Source organism: Cherax quadricarinatus, chromosome 46 (assembly GCF_038502225.1).
Source record: "Cherax quadricarinatus isolate ZL_2023a chromosome 46, ASM3850222v1, whole genome shotgun sequence".
Classification (NCBI taxonomy): domain Eukaryota; kingdom Metazoa; phylum Arthropoda; class Malacostraca; order Decapoda; family Parastacidae; genus Cherax; species Cherax quadricarinatus.
Window position 1 is genome coordinate 8,689,550 of NC_091337.1, and position 20,623 is coordinate 8,710,172.

At 37.5% G+C, this 20,623-nt stretch overlaps 1 protein-coding gene across 4 annotated transcripts in view; it reads right to left on the reverse strand.

Moving 5' to 3' along the window:
• Nucleotides 1-20,623, reverse strand: part of Imp (IGF-II mRNA-binding protein) — a 549,054-nt gene that overhangs the window by 35,134 nt on the left and 493,297 nt on the right. For 2 of the 4 annotated variants that reach the window (XM_053788032.2, XM_053788034.2), the window contains exons 4-7: nt 12,400-12,693; nt 10,133-10,281; nt 9,859-9,903; nt 943-1,108 (exon numbers count right to left, since the gene is read on the reverse strand). In XM_053788032.2, coding sequence (XP_053644007.1) covers nt 943-1,108; nt 9,859-9,903; nt 10,133-10,281; nt 12,400-12,693 — 654 coding nt within the window. Of the gene's footprint in view, nt 1-942; nt 1,109-9,858; nt 9,904-10,132; nt 10,282-12,399; nt 12,694-19,213; nt 19,402-20,623 lie in introns of those variants that run through there. The other 2 variants (XM_053788035.2, XM_053788033.2) reach the window with 2 other exon arrangements.

Consider the following 20,623-nt stretch of genomic DNA (forward strand, 5'->3'; position numbering starts at 1 on the left):
TGCTTTAAACATTTCTGACATGATCCCATCAGCTCCAGCTGGTTTACCCCCTTTCATTCTATATAATAACTCGCGCACCTCCCCCACACTCAAGTCCTTGCAAAAACCCATACATACACACATCTGCATTTTATTTTCTTCTTACTTTTACTAACTGTAATATCGCAGCTCTTCCAGCTCTAAATCAATGTTGTAATGGATTATAGAGCTCATGGATTTGTAAGGAAGGTAATTTGCGTTCTTATAACCCTCTCAAATATTTTCATGTAGTGTAACTGCTACTGATCTGTAGTTTTATCTAACAAACTTCTGCATTCGTATGCAATTATCTTCACTTTCATTTGTTCTTTAAAAGGTACTTATTCCTATATTTCCTTTCCCATTCAAACTAAGCCTAGTCTAAAACTAGGCTGTGGGGGGGCAATATTTCCCAGAGCCACCAACAGAAAATGTACATCTGCTAATCCTGAAGATATCTTCCCTTCTTTAATATATGTATTAAATATATGAGCTAACTATTTGTAACCTATAACCCCCAACTGCCCTCAGCATGTCATGATCCCCTCCATCCCCATTCCATTACTCACTCCTAATCTGCAATTTGCCTCATCCACTTTGTGGACTCATCTCGTGTTCCTCTCTCCTCTAACAAATCCCAGTCCTCCCAGCCCTATGCATAAAAACTTTCTTTCATCATCCTTCTTTCCACTTTCTTTCTCTCGCACTATCATTCACATGCAGTACATGCAAAATAAGGGGAGGTTTCGTGATGATCCTATTGACATCTTAACAAAATTATGTAGACAACTCTGATGAATTTTAAAAATGAATTTAGAAGTTGTATCATTATTATGGTGCAGTATTTACAAACAGTGGGAGATGGCCGACTTGTTAAAAAAAAAAAAAATTACAAACAGGACTATAAGAATGTGTCTTCTTCACCTTTATAGTTATGATTCTTTCTAAATTGAAGCTGTTGATGTCATTGATACTTGACACAGTAATCTTGGTACTAGTATCATCCATAATTTTTTTGATAGTAGTTCCTCCTTTCCCAATGATACGGCCAATGAGGTTGTTGTGAGCAAGAATCTTCAGGGGAACCTCTCTAAGAAGAAAAATAAATATAATTAAGCTTACATACATATACAAGAGTACTGTTTAATGATTAGCTACAGACATCTGCATGTTAGAATGCATGGAAAAATTCTTCCCATACTACCAAATTAAGACCTTAAAGCGCTTTACTAAAAAATTTACATGTAAACAAGGATCTTTATTTGCTTGTTGCACTGTCCTGCAACCCCTAATTAAAAAATCCCAAAGTACGTACTAATTTGAAATACTGTAATTTTTTTGTGATCTGAATTAGCAACAACTCAATGCTCTGAACAAAAAACTAAATTTTAAAAAAATTTTAATTACTGTACATGAAAATCCCCTTGACAAATACCATACAATAAATACAAGCATTCTGAATAGCAAATGCACTGGCATATTTAATATAACTTGGCAACTTTTTTTTTGATATCTATATGTATATTAAGAAAATCAACTCATGTTGAATTGTACTCATAACTAACATCTATGGTGTAGACAAATGTTGGCATGATATCCATTATTTGATAACGATAATTAAACAAATAAATCCATTTCCCCTTGTAATCTGTTTTGAGAGAAGCAGTTTTATAAAATGGAATTAGGCACAGTACTTTTAAAAGCATTAAATTGTTTAAGCTATGTTGTACATTCATGTTTATAGAGGGGCAACTGATATATCGGATCATTATTTAGTTGTAGCTACAGTTAGAGTAAGAGGTAGATGGGAAAAGAGGAAGGTGGCAACAACAAGTAAGAGGGAGGTGAAAGTGTATAAACTAAGGGAGGAGGAAGTTCGGGCGAGATATAAGCGACTATTAGCAGAAAGGTGGGATAGTGCAAAGATGAGTAATGGGGGGGTTGAAGAGGGTTGGAATAGTTTTAAAAATGCAGTATTAGAATGTGGGGCAGAAGTTTGTGGTTATAGGAGGGTGGGTGCAGGAGGAAAGAGGAGTGATTGGTGGAATGATGAAGTAAAGGGTGTGATAAAAGAGAAAAAGGTAGCTTATGAGAGGTTTTTACAAAGCAGAAGTGTTATAAGAAGAGCAGAATATATGGAGAGTAAAAGAAAGGTAAAGAGAGTGGTGAGAGAGTGCAAAAGGAGAGCAGATGATAGAGTGGGAGAGGCACTGTCAAGAAATTTTAATGAAAATAAGAAAAAATTTTGGAGTGAGTTAAACAAGTTAAGAAAGCCAAGGGAAAATATGGATTTGTCAGTTAAAAACAGAGTAGGGGAGTTAGTAGATGGGGAGATGGAGGTATTAGGTAGATGGCGAGAATATTTTGAGGAACTTTTAAATGTTAAGGAAGAAACAGAGGCAGTAATTTCATGCACTGGTCAGGGAGGTATACCATCTTTTAGGAGTGAAGAAGAGCAGAATGTAAGTGTGGGGGAGGTACGTGAGGCATTACGTAAAATGAAAGGGGGTAAAGCAGCTGGTACTGATGGGATCATGACAGAAATGTTAAAAGCAGGGGGGGATATAGTGTTGGAGTGGTTGGTACTTTTGTTCAATAAATGTATGAAAGAGGGGAAGGTACCTAGGGATTGGCGGAGAGCATGTATAGTCCCTTTATATAAAGGGAAAGGGGACAAAAGAGACTGTAAAAATTATAGAGGAATAAGCTTACTGAGTATACCAGGAAAAGTGTACGGTAGGGTTATAATTGAAAGAATTAGAGGTAAGACAGAATGTAGGATTGCGGATGAGCAAGGAGGTTTCAGAGTGGGTAGGGGATGTGTAGATCAAGTGTTTACATTGAAGCATATATGTGAACAGTATTTAGATAAAGGTAGGGAAGTTTTTATTGCATTTATGGATTTAGAAAAGGCATATGATAGAGTGGATAGAGGAGCAATGTGGCAGATGTTGCAAGTATATGGAATAGGTGGTAAGTTATTAAATGCTGTAAAGAGTTTTTATGAAGATAGTGAGGCTCAGGTTAGGGTGTGTAGAAGAGAGGGAGACTATTTCCCGGTAAAAGTAGGTCTTAGACAGGGATGTGTAATGTCACCATGGTTGTTTAATATATTTATAGATGGGGTTGTTAAGGAAGTAAATGCTAGGGTGTTTGGGAGAGGGGTGGGATTAAATTATGGGGAATCAAATTCAAAATGGGAATTGACACAGTTACTTTTTGCTGATGATACTGTGCTTATGGGAGATTCTAAAGAAAAATTGCAAAGGTTAGTGGATGAGTTTGGGAATGTGTGTAAAGGTAGAAAGTTGAAAGTGAACATAGAAAAGAGTAAGGTGATGAGGGTGTCAAATGATTTAGATAAAGAAAAATTGGATATCAAATTGGGGAGGAGGAGTATGGAAGAAGTGAATGTTTTCAGATACTTGGGAGTTGACGTGTCGGCGGATGGATTTATGAAGGATGAGGTTAATCATAGAATTGATGAGGGAAAAAAGGTGAGTGGTGCGTTGAGGTATATGTGGAGTCAAAAAACGTTATCTATGGAGGCAAAGAAGGGAATGTATGAAAGTATAGTAGTACCAACACTCTTATATGGGTGTGAAGCTTGGGTGGTAAATGCAGCAGCGAGGAGACGGTTGGAGGCAGTGGAGATGTCCTGTTTAAGGGCAATGTGTGGTGTAAATATTATGCAGAAAATTCGGAGTGTGGAAATTAGGAGAAGGTGTGGAGTTAATAAAAGTATTAGTCAGAGGGCAGAAGAGGGGTTGTTGAGGTGGTTTGGTCATTTAGAGAGAATGGATCAAAGTAGAATGACATGGAAAGCATATAAATCTATAGGGGAAGGAAGGCGGGGTAGGGGTCGTCCTCGAAAGGGTTGGAGAGAGGGGGTAAAGGAGGTTTTGTGGGTAAGGGGCTTGGACTTCCAGCAAGCGTGCGTGAGCGTGTTAGATAGGAGTGAATGGAGACGAATGGTACTTGGGACCTGACGATCTGTTGGAGTGTGAGCAGGGTAATATTTAGTGAAGGGATTCAGGGAAACCGGTTATTTTCATATAGTCGGACTTGAGTCCTGGAAATGGGAAGTACAATGCCTGCACTTTAAAGGAGGGGTTTGGGATATTGGCAGTTTGGAGGGATATGTTGTGTATCTTTATATGTGTATGCTTCTAGACTGTTGTATTCTGAGCACCTCTGCAAAAACAGTGATAATGTGCGAGTGTGGTGAAAGTGTTGAATGATGATGAAAGTATTTTCTTTTTGGGGATTTTCTTTCTTTTTTGGGTCACCCTGCCTCGGTGGGAGACGGCCGACTTGTTGAAAAAAAAAAAAAAAAAAAAAAAATGTTGTACATTCATCAGTTTAACATGCTAATATTTTTTTAAAGAAAAAGTATCAATAGATTTGAAGTGCCAAGGCATATTACACGTCCAATGTGTCAAGGTATGAAAACCTACTTTCTGGGGTGAGGTCATGAACCACTAATGGAATAAGAATTTAATGACAAACCTCTTATTATACCAGTAATGGACTCATCACTTTTTTGTCCAACCAAGTTACCATTTTCCATCACTCACTTTCACTTGTTACCCTTGCTGCCAGCAGAGCAGGTTCTAAGTGTATAGGTCTGTGTGGCCTGAGATGCAGCACCCAATAAGGGAAGGCAGTGAATGCCATGGTTCATGGATCCCACCACAGAAAATTTTTCACACATCAAAGAATTTTATCTTAAATTCAGGTTCCACGAGTCACTAAGGAAATCCTACCACCGCACCCAATTTTACAGCAGGAGCAGCTGTATACTGTAATGTAGGAAACTCAAAGATATTGTGGAACTCAAGACAGGAATTGTGACGGGCATTTTCTTGGAAATTGCTAAAATACTGCAGCGTACAGGATATTTCAAATCCTGGGCAAAACCCTGCATCCTGTGTGACATGTTACTGGTTCAAGGGTTCTTCTGCCCTTGCAACCTGGTGGAAGGACCTGACAAGTCCTGATCACTGAATGTGTGTACATTATCACAAAGCTCTGATTTAGAACATCAAGCAATCTTTAGTCAATCATACCAGTGGAGAAATCTTATGTCAGGATTTAAAGATCCAACTGATCTTGTCTAGTGACTTTCTAAATGGCCATTTATTCATACTGCTCTGGGCCATAACATGCCATAAGTTTATTACTAGACCAGGACAGAATACTACTTTTCACGTGATTAAGGGCCCAGGTTGTGTATTTGAATGCCCAATTTTTTTCCGGCTGGTAACTCTCTAACCCAATTCAAGGAGTAAGGGTAGGGACTATTTTTGCTTAGTAATATACTGTAATATCTAATCTATGTAATAAGCGTATCCCAAAGTATGGGATGTTCATCTGAGGAAATGAGCTTGTTACAATACAATGAAACTTTTGCAAGATTAAATGTGATTATTAACTTGCCTTGCATGTCTTGTATGTTGTTCCAAAAAGGCAGCTTATTGTACTGGGGACATAATGATACCATATGGTTTTGAAAAAAGGTCATGTAACCTTAATTTTCATGCTCTCCATGACAAACTTCAGAGTCACAAGCTGCCAATGCCAGGGAATCCCCCCCCCCCACACACATACACACTACTAGCATCATAGGTACTAACACTGAGAGGATTTCCACCTTAATGAATGCATGCCAATATAATAAACCGATTGACCAAAGCTGAGAGGTTTTCTACTCAAAGAACCCAGCCTTGGGCCAGCCTCATCTGGTGCCTGCTTGGTCAATCAGGCTGTTGCTGCTGGCAGCCTGCAGGTCCATACATTCATCACAACCTGGTTGATCTGGCACCTGGTGAAGATACTTGTCTAGTTTCCTCTTGAAGCCTTCTACACTTGTCCCAGAAGTCTTTCTGATATCTTCTGGTAAGATGTTCCATAGTCTGGGAATGCAGATGTTGATACAATGTTCTCTTATTGTGTCCCTGCTGGAACTTATCACCAATGAGTATCATACTGCCCTCCACTATCCACTGGAAAACCCTGGTAACTATCTTCCTGCAGTTTTTCAGTGATTCCTACTGAAGTGATCTTCATGTTGATTTTAGTGTCATTTGCAAACCATGATACAAATCTGATGGGTGTTTATATTTATGTCTGCTATCATGATAAGAAACAGCAAAGGTGAGAGGATAGTGCCTTGGGGATCTGACCTCTATCTTGCTGAGGGTGGTTTTTGATCTCTACTGCTACTCTGTGTTCTATGGGTTAGAAACTTGAAGATCCACCTGCCAACCTTCCCCATTATGCCTTTGGCCTTCATTCTGTGTGCAATCACCCCATGATTGCATTTGCCAAATGCCTTTGCAGAAATCTGTGCACATCACATCTGAGGCAGGATTAATAGTTCCATCTTTACAGTATAAAATTTACAGGCCACAGCTTGGACAAGCATACTGTAATTATTTGCTTAGTATTCCCTTGATCTAGTATGGAACCTCCCATCCAACCCTGGAGGATAAACTTTAACCAACTGATGTCAAAAGAAACACAATGGCTAGCAGAATCACTGTAATATAAGTATTCTGGTCCTAAGTATCAAAAGTGGAACAGGACTTTATGGAAGTCAGCACTACTTCCAATGACCACTATGGGATACAGTATATTAATTTCTGCACTTGATAATATATAAAAACATTGCCTCAGTGTACCATTAGTCTAAAATCTCCATGTGTAGAGATTCAAAAAGTTCAGTTTGGAACACAAAAAATTCTATTTTGTTCCTGTACAGACAGCTCTGATTTTCTGGCAATGGCTTGGTGTGCATGACAACAGCTCACCCCTATAGGGTTATGATGGGAGGGAGAGAGGGGAGGGAGGAAGGGAAGACAGTGCATGCAGAGCTATTTTCAGTATACTTTGCCTGCCCATGTACGTACTCTGGTTTACCGTAGTTTATTTACACAAATGCTTGTTCAATTTGGTGCCACTCATAGGAAACAGGTTCTTTGGGCCTGACTAATATGGGCTTTCTCCTTGGAACAAAGTGGGGTCTGTGTACCAGAATGCTCTCAACTTATAACTGACTGCTGGTAAATACAGTCATGCTCATGAAACAAGTCCTTATGTACTGTACCTCGATCTTATGAATACCCAGATAATGACTTGAAAACAAGAACAGATGAAACTACAGGGATTCTAGCTCTGTTTACACAATTCCATAAAATAATCATGTACAAGTGTTATGCAACTAAGGCTACTTCATCAAAGGACTACTGGCCAAAATATTAACATTCACAAATGAGAAAAAACTGAGAGGCAGTGTAAAGCAGGTAAAAATATTTGGCAAGAGCAGATGATTATGCCTACTGTATCACTGCATGTAGTGGCTGACAATCCTTCATCCTCCACTAAGCACAATATTATCAACCCCTCAAACATAGATCACAATAAATGATGTACAGACAAGATTGGTGAATTTCAAAGTATCACCTGGTGATTATGAACTGCTGATACACGTAAAAATGAGTTCCTAAAATAAATCTCAAGGAATTCCACACCAATAGATTTTATTAAACAAATACATAATGCTTCACACTTCAACTATGTGAAGACATTCTCAAGGAATTGTTTGGAAAGCCAAATTAACCCTTTCAGGGTCCGTCCCGTAGATCTACGGCTTTACGTTCAGGGTCCAAACCGTAGATCTACGCCATGAGCTCAGCTCACTCTGATAAACTGTGAGTGGTACATTTGGGCCTAGATATGAGAGAATACATCTATGTGGTATGTGTGCACCACATAAAACAGATCCTGCAGCACACTGTGTATAATGAGAGAAAAAAAATGAAATCATGATTTTTCGATTAAAACAGCAACTTTGCAGTGTTTTTTCGTATGTTTTTTATAGTTGTATTTGCGATTTCTTGGTCTCATTTGATAGAATGGAAGACATATTACAGAAATAGAGACGATTTTGATTGGTTTTAGCACTGGAAATGGCTTGAAACTGAGCTCAAAGTAGCATAAATGTTAAATTTTTGCCGATATTCAAGAGTAAACAAACGACCTCACACGTCTAATACACGTCAGCTGGTGGGTCTAATATACATTCACAAATATGGTGATGATATTTATACAATTATTACAGTATTGCATAACAGTAAATCTTCTATTTTTTGGTGTGAATAAAAATTCATTATGTGAATAAAAAATCAAAATGGAATTTATTTGTAAAGCCTCAAAACATAACTAATGAACAGAGGAAATGTTAGTTTAGTGCCAGGAATGCCTACATTGTTCATTCTGGACCCTATTTTGAAATTGGAATATTTTGAACTTTGTGTTAAATTGGCCAAATTAACAATTTCCGATCACTTTATTTTGTAGTTGAAACAGTTGACTTGGCGATTTCTTGTGCTCAATCGATAGAATAGAAGTAATACTAGTGAAATAGCTAAGAATTTGGTTGATTGGAATAATGTAATTGGCCTAAAATGGGAGTCAAAGTCGGCAAAATCGCCGATTCGTAAATATCGCTGACACATCAAAATTCGCGAGAGCATAATTTCGTCAATTTTCCACCAAATTTCGTACTTTTTGTTTTATTACCTTCACAAAAAGATTCTCTACGATTTCATAAGAAAAAATAACAAATTTTTTTTTTGAAAATTCTTGGACACTGGTGCGTGACTCCAGATTTGGGCCTTGGACCCTGAAAGGGTTAAAACAAAATGAACAAATATACAGTGTAAGCATAACAAAACCCAAATGTTGCTCCCTTAACAGTGATACTCTACCTAATGATCCTAATATGAACACTGATTATTAAAGATTTAATTCATGCACAAATTATTCATATGCTTTTTAAGTGATTCTTATGTGAAAATGAAAAATCTGCTTTCAGCAATATTCAAATATTACAAAGTAATTTTTTTAAACCACTAGATGAACACTTGAAAATCTGTTCCTTACCAGCCGCTCTGGATCAAGGGTCCATGCACCCCAATGGGGTACATGAAACTTCATCAAGGGGCACAGGAGGTACACAGAGGCAGCAAAATGCGTATTGGGCATATAAAGACTGACATATGAAATATGTATATCACAAGTAACCTGCATTTGGTAATGAAACCCCCTGCTGTTGTATCTTGTCCTTTTGAAAAAGCAGTAAATGGGTCAGCAGTGAGAGGGGGATGATATGTAATGCCTCACAGATCAAGGTGTATGCCAATTGTAAAGGTTCAGTAGTAAGAATGAGCTTTTCAATTCTGGCAAATGTTAACCCTAGACTTTACTGTGTTCTATTGTAAGACTGTACTGTTCTTATTACTAGTCATGCAAAGTATTCTATCACAAAATCAAAACTAATCAGAAACAGATTTTTGGCAACTCCCCTTTCTTGCTGGGGTGGCCTGATGTCTTCAAAACATTTCAGCAACTATCAGATCTTCATGTCTCTTGAAGGAACTATATTCTCTTAATTCTACATGATTGTTTCGAGTGAAGAAGTTGACATTTCCTTGAATTGAGAAAATGTATGATAAAAGGATGGTTACCTCCGGAAGCATTTTTTAATGAAAAAATTAACTAGGAAGCCACACAAGTCATATATGAAGAGAAGAAAAGGGGGGAAAATAGCATTCATGGAAAAGACAATTAAAAGCTAAGAAATTGTGACAGACCAAGTGGTGATTTTGTGTGAATGCAGGTAATGGCTCCATCAATGGGATTAAGAATATTTTCCCCTAGATTTAAACATAAGTGCTTCCATTGGCAACTGAGGCTACAGAATAAATTATTCTACCCCTGATTAGTTATAAACATATGAATAAATTATTTAAAATTAGCACAAAGAAAATCCCTCACCCCTTGCTTGTGTTTTCAGCCTCCTCTTGCAGGTCTTCCAAAATCCTGCAATCGACAGTAGTAGTATAATTTTTAAAGCACTGCATATAATATAGCTTATCCTATGTTGCTTTAGTTTATGCTAGTGTCACTTATCTTCTCTACTACTTGTAGTAAAATATTAAACTAGAAAAGTAATAACAATGAAAGTGGCAAACAATCACTCCTTACAGTTTCTTCAGTGTAACTAGTAAAGGACTGCACATTGCATTGGAGTAACAACAAATTAGCTTACCCCTTATTGGTGTTATCTGCTTCCTCTTGCATAACCTCTAATATTCGTTTGCAAGCATTAGTGCAATTCTCAGGATTGCCATAAATAGTAATGGCTTTCTCCAAAGATCCAGCATTATCCTTTCTGTGAACATCTACTCTGGCACGGGTCTGTTAAAAATACAATTCTCTAGTACCTTTTACTTCAAGTTTAACCAAGATGATCATCACATACTTTATAAAAAGCCTTTTTTTTTTTTTTTTTTTTTTTTTTTGCTTCATTTAATTTTCCTATTCCAAAAGCATAAAAATAATGCCATTTATGAAATATGGCACTGTTTATAGATGATTGTATTATATCAAATACCAGTACTTTGTTTTAGTAATTTACTCAGACAGATTCACTTCTTCAGGAAGTTCATCTTTAATTGCCGCCGAGAACAAGAACATATATTTTGAATAAAGGGAACAAGAGGTTATTACTTATTTAATTACTGTACTACAATTTTTTCTAATCAACAGTAAAATTATAAATTTATGTAATACAGTGGACCCTCGGCTAACGATATTAATCCGTTCCTGAGAGCTCATCGTTAGACGAAATTATCGTTAGCCAAATTAATTTTCCCCGTAAGAAATAATGGAAATCCAATTAATCCGTTCCAGACAGCCAAAAGTATTAAAAAAAATAATTTTTTTTCATGAAATATACATTTCCCTACAATGAAAACAATGAGACATGCACAAAAACTATATAAACAAATGTTAAAATGACACTTACCTTTATTGAAGAGTACTGATGAGTGATGAGACACTGTTTTTTTGAACACTCTGGGATTTTCAGAGTGATACATGAGTAAAGGCTTCACTTTGCAATCCCCACTAGCATTACAACAAAACAAGAAAGTTAGCCTGTCTTTCACAGGCTTGTTCTGGGAGTGCCTTTTCCTCCTGAGTAATTTAGGTCCTGTTTGGCATTTTCTTCCAGAACAGGCCTGTTTCGTCACAACTGAACACTTGTTGGAGTTGGAATTTTTCAGCTTCGCCATGCCTTATCACACTGTGCATGCCACTACGACTCTTAAATCTCTCAAACCAACCTTTGCTGGCCTTAAATTCACCGATATGAGCACTAGTTCCAGGCATTTTTTCCTGTTCACCTGGGTGTTAGTCGCATCTTGGGGGACAAGACTAAGGACCCCCAATGGAAATAAGTTAGACAGTCCTCGATGACTAACTGACTTTCTTGGGTTATCCTGGGTGGCTAACCCTCTGGGGTTAATCGTTTCTCGGTATTCTCGACAAGCCACACCAACAACAGTCTCTTCACATCTTCGAGTAGTACAGCTGACGGTGGTGCAGCAGCAGCTGACCGTGGTACGATAGTATTTCGACAGTATTTCTCACCCTTTTTACCACAGGGTTGGCACTAGAAGCTTTCTTTGGGCCCATGGTGGCTTATTTAGCAGTTACAAGCACTATAAACAATGGAATAATACAAAATGTATCGAATGTATGCATGAAATCGGCCACCCTGGCTTGTAAACAATGATGGCAGGGCAGCTGAGGAGCTCAGGCTGGACAGACAGGTTCGGGACGAATCACGTTGGGTGAGTTTTTTATCACTAGCCAGGAGAAAATTTTTATGCTCAAACGCTTCGTTGGGCAGATTTAACATTATGCGATGCGTACGTTAGCCAAGGGTCCACTGTACAGGTACAATACCGATTTACAGCCAACGGATCATCTAGCACTTCTATTAATCCAGACAAAAAGACAGTATTACAAGACTACTTTTTTGCTTAAATAGTTTACCTGTCGGCCACAGACGGTGTTTTGCAGTGCATGCTTACTTATACTGTTTACACTGCTATTGTTGGTGGTGATCCCGTGATTCTGTGCGATTCTTAGCATATTTTGCTAACAATTAAACCCTAGCTATGGCTAGTGATTAGCTCTGCAGCTCCAGTAAAATTCTAAAATTTACCACTTTGGGAGTGGTAGTACTGCAAAATTCTTTATGAGTAATAAATAAACCTGTTTCATTTATGCTGAAGTTTAATTTAAGTTTCCAGCAGACCATGATAGGTCAGAGGTATATTGTTGAATTACTATTATGTGACCTCTGTTGGTCTGGCAAAATCGATATACATATTGTAAAAGCCTAGAAACCAAGGTTGCTGGAAAATCGGTGTTCCACCTGTACCTCGAAATATGTATCATTAAGACCATACTGGTACAAAATATTAATGTTCAGAATCATCACTAAGTACACAAAAAGCCATATACCTGCTGTGTGATTGTCCGGATAGTGGACCCTTGACGACCAATAATAGCTCCTACCATCTCACTCAGAACTAGGATACGAAGAGGAAAGTCTGTTTGTCGTTGAGATGGAGAAGTAGTTCCAGGGCCTCCCATGCGTCCTCCACTCATTGGTCCACCACCCATGGCACCTCTTGGTCCACGCCTCCGGTCCATTAAACGATCCACACGAAGAATACCGCCTTCTAAGTTGTAACCATTGAGTCGCTGGGCTGCCTCCCTTGCTGCATCCATGGTTTCATACGTTACATGCACCACCTAAAATCAAATTCTGAGATAATAGTATGCAGTTTTCAAGACCTCATAATTAAGACTAATGAGTAAACAAATGAGTAGACAAAAATTTTTTAAATATATTTATTAAATTTTTTTTGTAGTATGTGTATCTGTTTACACACACCAACACGAGAAATTAACCTTATGTAGGTCCTGTGTACATCATCAAAGATGGGAAGTAAGAAGTGCAAATGAGTGTATAAGAGTGTACAGCACATGGGAGACAATAGAAAATTTTATGGTCTAAATTAATGTTATCTTCCAATTAATACTAAGCTATCTAGCTATTGCAAATTCTGTCTATGTCAGAATGATAGAGAATGAAGACACTCTCCCAACCCTCCAGCCATACTGCCAGCATAAAAAAAATTGCGTGAAGAGAATTTACTAAATTTAAAATTTTTCATAAAGGTTAAACAGAAAAAATGGGCTTAGATTACCTGAATAAGTGAACCAATAACACAAATAACACACTCGAGGAAAAAAAGGCAGAATCAGTCAGTGTTACCTCTCAGTAAATTGAGGAGGAAACAGATAAAATTTTAACACCATGAAATTTCAAACTACTTCTGATAATACCAGTGTGAGCAAACAAGAGCACTAGGGTGATTATGCCACCACACTACTGGCATTATAGACCAAGGGCAATCAATGCAGAATTATCATCCTTCTTTCCACTCATCAAATATTAACCTGTAAACAGTCCAAACGTATATAAACATTTTTTCAACATTTGAAAGTACATAAAAAAAATAATTTTTTTTTTTACATTTGAAAACACGTAAAAAAAACTTTGATCTACTTTTATTTTTTTTTTTGTTATATTTGAAAAAGTGTAAAAAAAACGTAGATCTACTTTCGGAGCACTACGCATATGAACGTAGATCTGCTTGGACCGTTTACAGGTTAAGAAGAGCACAACTCCATTGTACCTTTGAGTGCTATTACTGTATTGTGAACTAACCCCACTAGTGATGCTTTAGTCAAAATCCTTAATAACTCATTCCAAACAAATAAAATTGTAATTTAGCTGCCCACAGGTGTTCAGGTCATCTACTATTCTCACTCTCACTAGTGCTGCTTACGTTTGCTTACCAGCAGTAATGGCAATATCACATTGTTTTTGATCAATATTTACATCAATTTTAAAATTTAACAGCAGCATGGCTACTGAAGATCATAATACATACTCTATTTACCGAGAATGTTTAAGGAAATGATAAAACTCAATAACGTTGTAAAAGGTCTTAAGCATTAAGCCCAGATGGCAATAATCCTCCTGGTGCCTTTTTGTTTTACAAGAACAAACTATGTACTGAAAAGGAAGAAATGAAAAATTTGCAATAAATTTTACAGATAATAAAATGCAACAAAGGAAAAGTCTTTTTGAAAGAGAATGTTAAAGATTTCCATATGTGTAAACATTTACAGGACTTGTTAACAAAGATGATGTTTTGTAAGAATGCTTTTAAAGATATGCAGTAAAGCTGTCCCTACTTCTGGGCAAATCTGGATCAAGAACAGGTACTTTCATAAAGACAGGAGGATAAAAAAAAAAAAAAAAAAAAAAAAAAATCATGAATATTCCCAGGAATATTTGTACAGTATATATGTATGTGTAACTAGAGTACAATGGGTCTTGGTAATCATCACCCCATCAACCTAGCCTCCTAAATTAGAAATTAACTCTTATAGGAATAATTACTATTATACACACATTCATATTAAACCTAGACCATGTATTCCAACTACTACAATGGTACCACGAGTGTTGAGCTGCTCCCAATTTGACCAATTATGTAAGTGCTTTTGTAAGTGTATTTCTGGGGGTCTGAAATGGACTGTCTAATTTACATTATTCCTTATGGGAAAAAATTCATTCGGTAACGGCACGCGAACAGCCTTCTGGAACGAGGAAAGTTCGAAACTCGGGGTACCACTGCATTTTATACCATAAATATGGATGATCAAAGCTACTACTGAGTAATTAGTACTTTACTCGTGTTTTAAATAATGTTGTACACCACATGAATATTGCAGACAAGGGCTAGTGATTTTTTCTGATTAATTTCTTTTGTATCCATGGAAATTTTGAGCAGAAAAATTATTATATACAGCAGATCATAGCTTGCATTTTCAATATTCTGTGATTTAAAATCAGATTTCCATTTTGAATAAAAATGTGCCATTTCCACTGATGGTGCGTACTTCCATTACTGACATTCTTCAACAGAACATTTGAGGCAGTAGACAGTGATAAAGAATATGATACTGTTTATTTGGATTTTAGTAAAGCCTTCGATAGAGTACCTCACAAGAGACACTTAAGAAAAGTGGCAGCTCATGGAATAGGAGGTAAAGTTCTAGCATGGATAGAGGCATGGCTTACCAACAGAAAGCAGAGGGTTTCCATAATCCCTTGTAATGACTGCAACAAATTATACGTGGGTGAAACATCAAGGGACCCCCAAACACGTATTTCAGAACACCAATACGCAAGCAGGTCTGACGGCACAAGGAATGCCTGTGTACAACACCATAATTCACACAACCACTTGATAAACTACAGAAACTCAAGACTTATCGCCACAGAAGACAACACTCAATACCGAAGAATCCTGGAATCATCACTTATTTCTATATCCGACAACTTCAACCAGAATAGTGGCTTCTATAACATAGCTGAACCACTTGCCAAGAAACTTCTTCATCGCTATCCCACATAAGAACACAGGAATGGAAGAACACTGTAGAAGGTCTGCTCACAAACTTATCCAATCTCCTTTCCAAGCTACCCAAGATTTTAGACTCTATAACCCCACTCGGTACATCATCAGATGCAGCATTCTCCACCTGACCTCAGCATTCTGAACCTGACTATAAATACTCGCGTCCCTTCCACCCCAGGTAGATCTGTTTGTGACTTGAAAAAGCCCACTGTGTGGGCAAAACGTAGTCAATAAAGGATCACATTATACTGCATATGTGTTTATATTTCCAGGTCCTCTCTTGTTCATAATTTAGACTAATGACCTTGATGAAGGGATTATGAGTGACATGAGCAAATTTGCTGATGATACAAAGATAGGCCATATTATTCATTCTGAGGAGGATAGCAATGAACTCCAGGAGGATTTGAACAAATTTATGTCTTGGTCTGAAAAATGGCAGATGAAGTTCAATGTGGATTAAGTGTAAGGTACTAGTCCATGGTAATAGAGATAACCCTCGATGCTATAAATTAGGTGATGTAGAGCTTGATCATACAGAATGTGAAAAAGACTTGGGAGTCATAGTAAGCAGAAATCTAAAGCCAAGACAGCAGTGCCTAAGTGTGCGCAACAAGGCTAACAGATTACTTGGATTTATCTCAAGAAGTATGAGTAACAGAAGTCCAAAAGTTATTTTACAGCTCTATACATCACTAGTGAGGCCTCATTTAGATTATACTGCTCAGTTTTGGTCTCCTTACTACAGGATGGATATAGACTCATTGGAGAAGATACAGAGAAGAATGACTAAAATGATTTACTGTGCAAGGAATCTCCCATATGAATATAGACTTAAAGCCTTAAATCTCCACTCTCTGGAGAGATGTAGAATGAGGGGAGATATCACTGAAGTGTATGAGTGGATGACAGGCATAAACAAAGGAGATATTAATAAAATGCTGAGGTGTCGAACCAGGTAAGAACCAGAAATAATGGATTTAAGTTGGATAAATTTAGATTTAGAAAGGACATAGGTAAGTACTGGTTTTCTAACATATTTGTGGATGTGTGGAACAATCTTCCCAGTAGGGTGATCGAGGCTAGGACTTTGGGCAGCTTTAAAGAGAGATTGAGACAGATATACGAGTGGGAGGGGCTGGGTATCAGAATAAATTCTTGGGTAGCTTTTAGTAGAGGTCATTTTGATAAGGACCTGCCTTATATGAGCCAGTAGACCTTCTGCAGGGTTCCTCCATTCTTATGTTCTTATAAATTATGAATGTCAACTGTAATTATTATAACATATATTAATATATTTTATTGTCATCATAAAATGACTTGGAGAGTATAAATCTGTAGTGGAAAGCAGGTGGGGTAGGGGTTGGCCTAGGAATGGTTGGATGGAGGGGGTATAGGAGGTTTTGTGTGTGAGGAGCTTGGACTTCCACAAAGCATGCATGAATATGTTAGACAGGAGCGGAGACAAGTGATTTTTAGGACTTGATGTGCTGTTGGAGTGTGAGCAACGTATCATTTATGAAGGGATTCAGAGAAACCTGCAGGTCGGATTTCAGTCCTGGAGGTAGAAAGTACAGTGCCAGCACTCTGAAGGAGGGGTGTTAAGACAGTGATGGAGTGAATGATGAAAGTTTTTCTTTTTTTGGGCCACCCTGCCTTGGTGAGAAACGACCAATGTGTTAATAAAAAATAAAAAAAATTTTCAAGTACTGGTTCACCAAGCCCTGCTTAGAATATTGACATCAATCTTTGAAAGCAATGAAATGTTAACATGGAAAACTCTTAGCCCCATGACCAAATTACCAAGGATGTAATGCATCAAATGTTTTAAATATAAAAATATACTGTGGGGATTAATAGTCCCCTTTCATCTTTGTGCTTGTTTTGTTTTCAACTCTGCCTATAGCCATAAAGACAATTTCTTGAAAAATTATGGAGAAATTAGATTCACCATTGGTACTGTAAATACCGGTACTGTAAGTACTAAAAATTGTCTTCTGCTAACTCATGCTAAACAAGTTCACACTAAAATACTCAGGCCAGCAAGGCACACTAATTTAGCTAAACCTCAATAATTAATGGAGTGGCATATTTAATCCCATTTTATTTTTTTTAGTGACCACTGTTAAAACATAAAATGGGATTAATATGCCCCATACCCAATACAGCCAGTCCCAGAGGAATGTTTTGCAATTATAGAAATGCCTTTCTATTTTGCTTGTGTACATTTGTTTAAATGAACCCATTACAATATTTGTGGAGACACTTGTCCAATTTCCTCTTCCCAGTAGTCTTTTGATATCCTCTGGTAAAATGCTGAACAGTCTAAGACCATAGATGTTGATACAATGTTTTCTTATTGTCCCTATGGCACCCTTGTTATTCAATGGGTTTATTTTAGTTTCAACTGGCTTGGAGTCTACCTGGAGATTGTTATGAGGGTCAATGCCTACGTGACCCAGTCCTAGACCAGGCCCTCCTGGTGGATCAGGGCCTATCAACCAGGTTGTTACAAGTAGTATTTTGGGATCATTTATATTTCAGTGAAGGCATTTGGTTATGTTCTCTCCCTTCTCCCTCCCCCCTCTCTTATTCATTCCCTCAACTCTCTCCCACCCTCTCCCTTTCCATGGTATTATATTGCTGGGCTCATTCACTGGACACTTGAAGGATATTTCCAGGGGTCAATGCCCCTGTGGTATGGTCTCAGACCAGGCCTCCTGGTGGATCAATACCTATCAACCAGGCTGCACTAGTCTATGCATATTGCACTACCAAATAAGGGAAAGGATATTTTCCTTTCTAGTTGATTCTACTGTTTTCTGATTTAGAGAGTTAGATTTAAAAATAGTGTTCTTTCAAACTATTTCCTGAAAATTTCTTCCATTCATGTTTTCGAAATTCTAATAGTTTAAATCTGAATGACTGGGAATTTTCACTGATGGTTTACTTTAAAGAATTCTGACTGCATCATTTGTAGATGAAAGGACAGGATATAAGTGCATATACTCATTGAGAGTGACCAAGGTACCATGGCCGAAACGTAAGCAGTGATGTCCTAAATATAGGCACTTAACGTCCTTTCATTCTTATTGTTGGTAATAATATACCTTCTACCTACAGTGTTAATTAAATAGCTATGTGCAGAATGGTTTATGTATAGACCAATCACACTGACTATAAAATTGTCCCATCTGTGATTTATAGTCTCTAATTACTGAATGTGTAAAAATATGTATTCAATGAATATAGTTGCAGTATTTGTGCTTAATTTTGTTTGTCTGCTCCAGCCCTTGTTGCCTGGTGTTGAAAAATACCGTAATATTTTTTTTAATAATCTTGAAAACAGTAGTATCGAAAACTTAAAAGTACACTGTACAATATATATATATTACACACACACACACACACACACACACACACACACACACACACACACACACACACACACACACACACACATTAAATAAGACTTGGCAACAACTGTTGTTTAATTAATTATATCACTGCTCATTTGATAAAGGCAATCTAATAATTAGGAACTTTCAAAGTTTGAATTTATATCCACCTCAAATTAAAATTTTCTAATCGTATTAATGCTGGAGATACTATATATTTAATAAAAATGTTCTGGAAGAAAGAATAAATGTTATACTCAATGCTGTCTTCAATAGTGGCAAGCCATCTTTCAAATATGTTGGCTTTCATTCACGTCATGGAAGACGACCCATGGGAGGGAAGGGGCAGGAAATGCAGACGTCTTTGTAACTTACTAAATCACATCCTGTAGGCCATCTAGGTCGCCGGCGTTTGTTCTGTGATGGCTGGTGGTGGAAGCTATAGTGGTTAGCAGGCATCGTGTAGCCTCTCTGTGATGGGTGGTTGTGGTCGGAAATATGGTTGGGAGTAGGCATGATGGGAGCCCCTGAGATACACCGTCATCACTTAGCATTAACCTCACTTGGTCACTGACTTGCCTCGCTGCCCTATATACCTATATTAACCCAAAATCACTTAACCCACATAATAAATAACTACTGTTTCCAAGGACTAATTTATCAATGAAAATATTCAGTTTATTTTAGTTTACAAAGTACCTGCATAACTCTTAGATTTATACAAATTAATAGAAAATTATCCAACCTGTCATCTTCCCGGCTGTCGTAAATTTTGGTCTTATTGTGTTCTTTGAAAAGGTCAGCTGACATAATTACTTCTAAGTCTTTTATGTGTTCCTTTTATTTGACGATCATCTTGAGTTTTGTATACGGTTTCCTTTTCGAATTTTTCATTTTTTCCATACCTAAGCAGTTGGATATTTTCACCAATGAACGCCATGTTGTTCTCCACTGCCCAATGGAAAACATTGCTTATATCTTCTGGCAATTTTTCAGTGTATTCTACCAAGGTAACTTTCATACTTATTATAGTGTCATCTCATCTGCAAATGATGACACAAAACTGTGACGGGCGTTTTAAAGTTTGCAGAGGTGCCAGGACAGTGCCTTAAGGCACTGAGAGTTTTACCTATGATGTTGCAATGTCTGACAGACGTGATAAATGGTTTTGAAAACTGACAAGTTGAAGATTGAGACACTTAAGTGTCTCAATCTTCAACTTGGGGGTTTTCAAAACCATTTATCACATATGTCAGACATTGTAACATTATGGGATCTTGATACACAAAATTCTTCAACACTTGTCCAACCTTAGGACGAAGACTTACTTACACTAGTGGATGGTTCCACTGTGATCCCGCCTCATCTTGCTTTTACTCACCCGACTACAGTATATAAGCCACTTCTCTGGCCCTATGCTGTACTTTCTACAAAAGTGATGTACAGAACACATCGATTCCAGGCTGAGGGACTGATTACCTCAAACTCTTCAATTCCTTACACCTTTATGCTTTGTACTGGACTGATGAAGCCACCTTGTAATGAAACGTTTCTTCAATAAAGATTCCCATATGGTGCATAAGTGTTGCAATCTTCAGTTTTACCTAGATGATGCTGGATTTTGCTCTATTTACTGCTACAATTTGCGTTGTTATAGAAACCCGAAAATCCATCTGCCTACCTTCCCCATTAATGTCTATGGTCTTCAATTTGTGGGTAATCGCTCCATAATTGCATTTGTCAAAAGTCACTGCAAAATGTGCCTATCACATCTGCGTTTTGGTT